Source organism: Ananas comosus, linkage group 17 (assembly GCF_001540865.1).
Source record: "Ananas comosus cultivar F153 linkage group 17, ASM154086v1, whole genome shotgun sequence".
Taxonomy (NCBI): Eukaryota; Viridiplantae; Streptophyta; class Magnoliopsida; order Poales; family Bromeliaceae; genus Ananas; species Ananas comosus.
The window spans coordinates 1,373,925-1,380,445 of record NC_033637.1 but is presented as its reverse complement, the minus strand read 5'-3'; the positions used below and the strand labels follow the sequence as shown (position 1 = coordinate 1,380,445).

Sequence of the window (6,521 nt, the reverse complement as noted above, 5' to 3'; positions counted from 1 at the left end):
ATAATTTTTAATGATTGATTTATACCGCTTGCAAGTTTAACGGTGTAGAAATATTCAAATCAGATGAAATTTTGATAAAAAATTTTTATACTATTTACAGCAAGATAATATCTCTGATCGAAAATTTTAGTGCTATATCATCATTTTTTGTGAAATTTTTATTTTCAGCCATTGATTTTAAACCCTTTTGATCGCTAAATAAATGATATTGAAAAATCGCAAAATTCATTTTCTAAATACTTCAAATACGCTAGAACAAGTCTAACGGAGTTGATCATCAGTTCGAAAGCTCCATCATCCAAAACAACTTAGGAGCACGAAGACCTTCGTGCTTCTAATAATACACAAGACTTACCATTCAGAGTGTTATTTTTATATATTATATATACTGTTCTCTTGGATAGCATATATGAACCAATTAAATTTGTTTTTATTATAAGTATTAATACATTAACAGAATATATAACATTTAACATTCTGGTGGACCTGTGGCATGCAATATTCTATTATTACATGCATGCATCTCGTATGTACAAAAATATAAATAATAAAAATAAATACATTAAAATACAAAGAAGGGATGGGCAAGCCCAAGACACTGAACGCACGTGAGTCAGGTGACTCGGGCTAAATAAGAAGCTGGTTCGAACTGAGTCGTGCGACAGTACCCCACAACGCGCGTGGTTGTACAGATGGAGCCCCCACTAATTCTAAGGGTGGGAAAATGGCTAATAAAGAGGGGGGAAAAAAAAAAAAAAAAAGGAAAAAGGAAAAAGAAAAAGAAAAAAAAGGGGAGATAAAAAAAGAGATGGGTACATGATAAGGTTGACAACGTGACCAATGGAGTCAACAAAAGGATAGTCTTAGCCTCTCTGATATCTTTATAAATTTCCAAGGGATTAAGAAAGTGATATGAAAAATTATTTGATTGACCACGTGCAAAGACTTACGCATCCTCCGTTAAGACAATTTCTATATTATTTTTTCTATCAAATCAATTTCTAACTGAAATAAATGATGTCGGAATCAATCTTGAATCCTTTTGTTTTTAGAGATCACGGGACCAATTTCTCTCCTTTGTTATTTGTGCGATTCTTCTGATATTACCTACACGTCTTTAGCTAGGAGATATTCGAAAGCAGAACGGAATTGAGACAGTGGTTATAACTGTGCGCCATTTAAATAATAATAATAATTTGCAGAGAGAGGGGGGGGGGCTTTTAAAAGTGCTATATTATCTGTGGGCCCATTGGACAGAGGGCCTTTCAACAGTAGGATGATTAATTGGGCCACAATTAATAGTAGTCACCCCTACAATTGTCCGAGAGTAATTGTACCAAACAAGAGGGACCTCATTGGAAAGATCAAGATTAGATGGGGAAGGGACGTGAATAAAGTGTAAAGGCTTGCGGAATTATTAATCCACAAAATATCTTTTACTGGAAGGAAATTAAAGATGGAGAGAGAGATTGAGAAAAAAAGAAACTAAAAGAAAAAAAGATAAAGTTTGTGGGGTTGGGTGGGATTTCGGTGACGGAGGGAAGGCAAAGTGGGCCGGTTTTTTTATTTTTTATTATTAACTTTTGGAGAGAGTGGGCCAGGCTGGAGTTGACTGGCAGGAGCAGTACACTACCAGTTTTATGCATTGTTTTATATAGATATATATACACTACATTAATTAACAAGAACAATGCTTTTTTATTTTTAAATTATTAATGTAACTTGTTTGTTTAAACAATTTTCTTTTTTTTTATTTAATGGGGGGTGGGGGTGGGGGTGGGGGTGGGAGAGAAGGAAAGAGGGAGATGTTTATATTGTTGGGATGAGCTGTCATCAGCATTAGATGCTTTTATCTGACGCGCACCTGCGCTGTCTGGCTGCTGCTGCTGCTGCCCAAATTACCTGGGGACAGTGAGCAATAGTAGTAGCGGTGAGAAGAAGCGGTAAAATTTTAGAAAAGGGGGTTGTGCATACACATATATAGCACTCCAAATTAGAGATGCAAATGGATCGGCGTTGGAGGAGCTCCCGCCGCGATCAGTTTCAAATGGAACGATAAGTTGAAATAAAATATTAATATAGAAAAATATAATCTGTTTCGATTCGCCAAGTAAATAGGACGGAAGGTAAGAGATTTTTTTCTTTCTTTAATCCACTTTGATCCATCAAAAATCCATCAAAAATCAGCTCCCCCCTCTCGATTCGCCTTGAATGGAATGATAAGTGAGAGCCAAAAATCAAATGAAAAATAAATCGTCCCGAATCCACCCTGCTCCGACAAAAAATGGAGCAGGAGGTGGGGGAACCTTCTCGCCCCCCAATTCGCTCCGCTTGCATCCCTACTCCAAATATATAAATATATGTATTTGTGTATATATTCCTTTCAAGACTTTTATAATTATCCTTAAACTCTTAGAAATAAGAGCCTTTGTTTGCATATCATTGAGAGCAATGATTTGTGCCTGTTTCCTCACAAATTTTTTTTTCTTTTGAGAGAAAGAAAGATAGCAAGTTTGCTATTTCATTTATTTTTCAAAAATGCATTCATTTAGAAATATAAATTAACTAGACTCAAACTAGAGATTTCGAATACCAATTATTAAGTTTTAGCCAACTGTACTACATACGGTAAATGTGTTCTCATATATTAGTAAATATTGATTTATGTAATTATACAAATTAATTTCTAGAACATGACACACAGATACAATACAGTTAAACAAATTTTATGGACTCAATTCCTAACCAACAGATCACACAGAAGCAAGAAGAGTGAGAATCAAGTTTTTATATCATACCAAAACGCTCGAACTTATTCAAAAGCTTAGACTTTATTATAAATAATAATACACAAGTTATGATTGCTGTTTTGATCAGATATGTGAGCCAACTAGATGTATTAATAATTATCAGAAATTATAAAGTTTTTTGAGAAGGCAAATAAGAATCTTTCCATGCACTTCTCAACCTTGGAGGAGGGCACAGCTAAATAAAAATAAAAAAAAGAAGAAAGAAGATTAAAACACAACAAAAAGCGCCTTAAATACCCGGACGTTGTGTTCTTTATATTTTACTATTACCGTGACGGTCTGTTTCTCCTCCCCTCAAATTCCCCATCACCGAACGGATAAGGACCACTTGTCGCAGTCCTCTCCCTTCTAAATTATTAACTGCGTGTTTCTTTGTTTTTTTTTTTTTTTTNATATCAACCAGTATGATAGTTGAGGGATCCATCCAAACATCCATCCAAATAAATGTAAGTTCAAGGACCTGCTCTCAAAGGATCCTTACCTTGTTTCTTCTTTCCTGCATTCGCTTCCTTCTCTGCCTTGAGCTTCTCATTTGCAATAGCTGTGACTGAGGAAGCGACTTCCTTAGCATCTGCTGCTTTCAATGAGGTCATTGAAAGCCTTATAACAGCTTTGAGAAGGCCCATGTAATGGAAGCTTTTCTAGTGACCGGAAAAAAAAAAAAAAAAAAAAAAAAAAAAAAAAAAAAAAAAAAAAAAAAAAAAAAAAAAAAAAAAAAAAAAAAGGGAAAAAAAAAAAAAAATGAAAGAGAGTGTGAGAGAGAGAAGGGCGAGAGATAGAGGCGAAAGGTGAGGAAGGGATTTTTTAATTAGGGTTTAGGATCCAAACCGACCTCTCTCTCTCTCTCTTTCTCTCTTTTGGTTTTTCCTCTATCCCTTTCTCTTCGGTTGTGTTGTTTTCTTCTCGTACTCGTTTCTTCTTCGCTTCCTCTATGTTTCTTTCTTATATTTGTGAGTGAGAGAGGTGGGGAGAGGGGAGGGGAGGGGAGGGGGGGGTGGGCGCGCACGAAGACAATAGTCAATGAATTAGCAGGGAATAGAGAAAGGAGCCCCACGCAGTGCCCAGCGGAGTAAGCATCCCGGACCCTGCACGTGCCCTGGGACGAGTCCAAAACCCTAACTAGGTGCTCCATCTCTTCCTTTCTATTCTCTCTCTCTCTCTATCTCTCTCTATTTTTTTTTTTTTCTCGGTGGTTTTTAAAAGAGTTTTCAGGGTAAACTAATAGAGAGATGGGAGAGAAGAAGAACATGGTAGGATAAAAATCATAACGAGGAATTATTGAAGAAATTTAATTAGAGCACCCCTATAGATTAAAAAGAAAGAAAGAAAGAAAGAAAGGTTGTTGTTGTTGTTGTTGTTGTTGTTACTATTACTATTATTATTATTTCAAAGAAAGAAAAATTGGGTTTATCGGGAGAGAAGAGATGGACCAGAGAGAGCAAGGAGGCGGAGGAAGAGGCGGGCCTTCGAATAGTAGTAATAGTACAGGAACGAACAGCAGCAGAAGCACGTCGGAGCAGCAGCAGCACCACCACCACCACCTCGTCTCCTTCGAGAGCCGCGGCGGCGGCGGCGGTGCGGCCTCTTTCATGGGGTCCCTCATCCACGCCCACGGAGGCGGGCGCGTGGACCCGTCCCTCGCCATCTCCACCTCGTCGGCGCCGGCGCCCCACGCGAAGGCCCCCGACCCCTCTCCATCGTCCTCCGGCGCCGCCGTAGCGACGACGACGAAGAGGTCGTCGAAGGATCGGCACACGAAGGTGGAGGGGCGGGGGCGGAGGATCCGGATGCCGGCGGTGTGCGCGGCGCGGGTGTTCCAGCTGACGCGGGAGCTGGGGCACAAGTCCGACGGGGAGACCATCGAGTGGCTGCTCCGCCAGGCCGAGCCCTCCATCATCGCCGCCACCGGCACCGGCACCACGCCCGCCTCCTTCTCCACCTCCTCCTCCTCCTCCGCCTCCGCCTCCCCCCCCCCGGCCCCACTCCTTCCACGCCCTCGCCCTCGCCGCCCACGACCCCTCCGCCGCCGCCGCCGCCATGCTCGGCTTCCACCAGCTCCACGCCCACCACCACCACCACCACCCCCATCCCCATCACCAGCACCACCTGCTCTCCCCGGAGCAGCAGATGACCGAGGGTTTGCAAAGCGCAGGGGGAGGGGGAGGGGGAGGGGGAGGAGGAGAGCCCTCGTCCGATACCTATTTGAGGAAACGCTTCAGAGAGGACCTCTTCAAGGAGGAGCCCCAGAACACCCCTCCCCAGGACGCCGGCCCCTCTTCCCCGTCCTCCGCCTCCAAGTCGTCGAGAACCGCCGCATCCGGCGGAGGCGACGCCGCCGCTGGCCTAGTGCGGCCCCCTGGCGGCGTCGTCTCCGCGGCGGCAATGTGGACGGTGGCCCCGAACAGCGCTGCGCCGGGCGGGGCCTTCTGGATGCTCCCCGTCTCCGCCGCGCCCTCCGCCGCCGGGCCGTCGGAGGCCTCCATATGGACGTTCCCGGCCGGGGCGGCCGGGCAGTACCGCGCGGCCGCCGCGGCGGGCGGCGGCGGCGGCGGCGGCGGCGGGAGCAGCGTGCAGGCGCCGCTGCAGTTCATGTCGAGGATCAACTTCTCCGGCGGGTTGGAGTTCCAGGGCGGCGGAGGCCGCACCGGCGCCCTGGGGCCGATGACGCAGCATCTGGGGCTCGGCATCTCCGACACCAACCTCGGGATGCTCCCCGCCGCCGCTCTCGGCGCTTATAATCGGGGAATGAACTCCGACCACCATCATCAACCGTTGGATCACCACCACCACCACCACCAACATCAGCAGCAGCAGCAGCAGCAGCAATCCCATGCTCGCCAGCAGCAAGGCGCGGATAGTCGAGAAGATCACCAAACCAGTTCACAGTAGTAAACTTCAAGAGAAAAAGGAAAGAAGGTTTATATCGCATGGTAGAAATTAATTAATATCTCCCCCTTTTTTTAAACCAAAAAAAAAAAAGGAAAAAAAATCGATTCTCTCTTTCTCGATCCCTTCTCGATTGAGTTATTAGAAGCAGAGTTTTTGAGTGGTTTAAGAATATCTTTGATCAGTGGGAGAATACTAGCTAGCTTCCACGCTTCTTTTCCTTTCCTTTTCTCTCTTTTTTTTTTTTTTTTTTTTCTTTTCTTTTCCTTTAAATTATTATCTTTCTACGCCGGTGAGTTTTTTTAGAAGCTTGTTGTGGGTCCAGATTAATTAACAAGGGCCACAAGAGAGTGTGCGAGAGAGAGAGAGAGAGAGAGAGAGAGAGAGGCAACAAAGATTTGTATGAGGAATTAATTAGTTTGTGTGCAGTAATAATTCCTTTTTACCCCTCTCTTCTTTTTCGTTTTCAAGGAGAATCTCTCATCATACTATTACCGGTTTAGCATGCACCCCCGGCCCCCCAGCAAAAAATAAAATAAAAAAAGGAAAGAGAAAGAAAAGAAAAGCCTTCATCTTTCGCTTTCTTATGTATGGTTTTCTCAGCTCTCTCTATTTCTCATGCTGCTGCTAATCAATCTTTCTATGTTTGTACACACACTTGAGGAGGAGAATACAAATGTGGGCCTTGTGAGATACATTTCCTTTCTCACGTATTCACGAGGAGGAGGAGGAGGAGGACTGGAGGAGGTCTCTATCAGAAGCTGATGATACGAAGGAGAAGGGTGACGCGCTCTTTGTCTAAAGAGAGAGAGAGAGAGAGAGAGA

General features: G+C 43.8%; 1 protein-coding gene across 1 annotated transcript; it reads left to right on the top strand.

Moving 5' to 3' along the window:
* LOC109723526 (transcription factor PCF3-like) lies at window positions 3,807-6,152 on the top strand. The gene is given in 2 exon segments (XM_020251938.1): window positions 3,807-4,978; window positions 4,980-6,152. Coding segments are annotated over 2 exon segments (1,464 nt in total). The 5' UTR covers window positions 3,807-4,234; the 3' UTR covers window positions 5,700-6,152.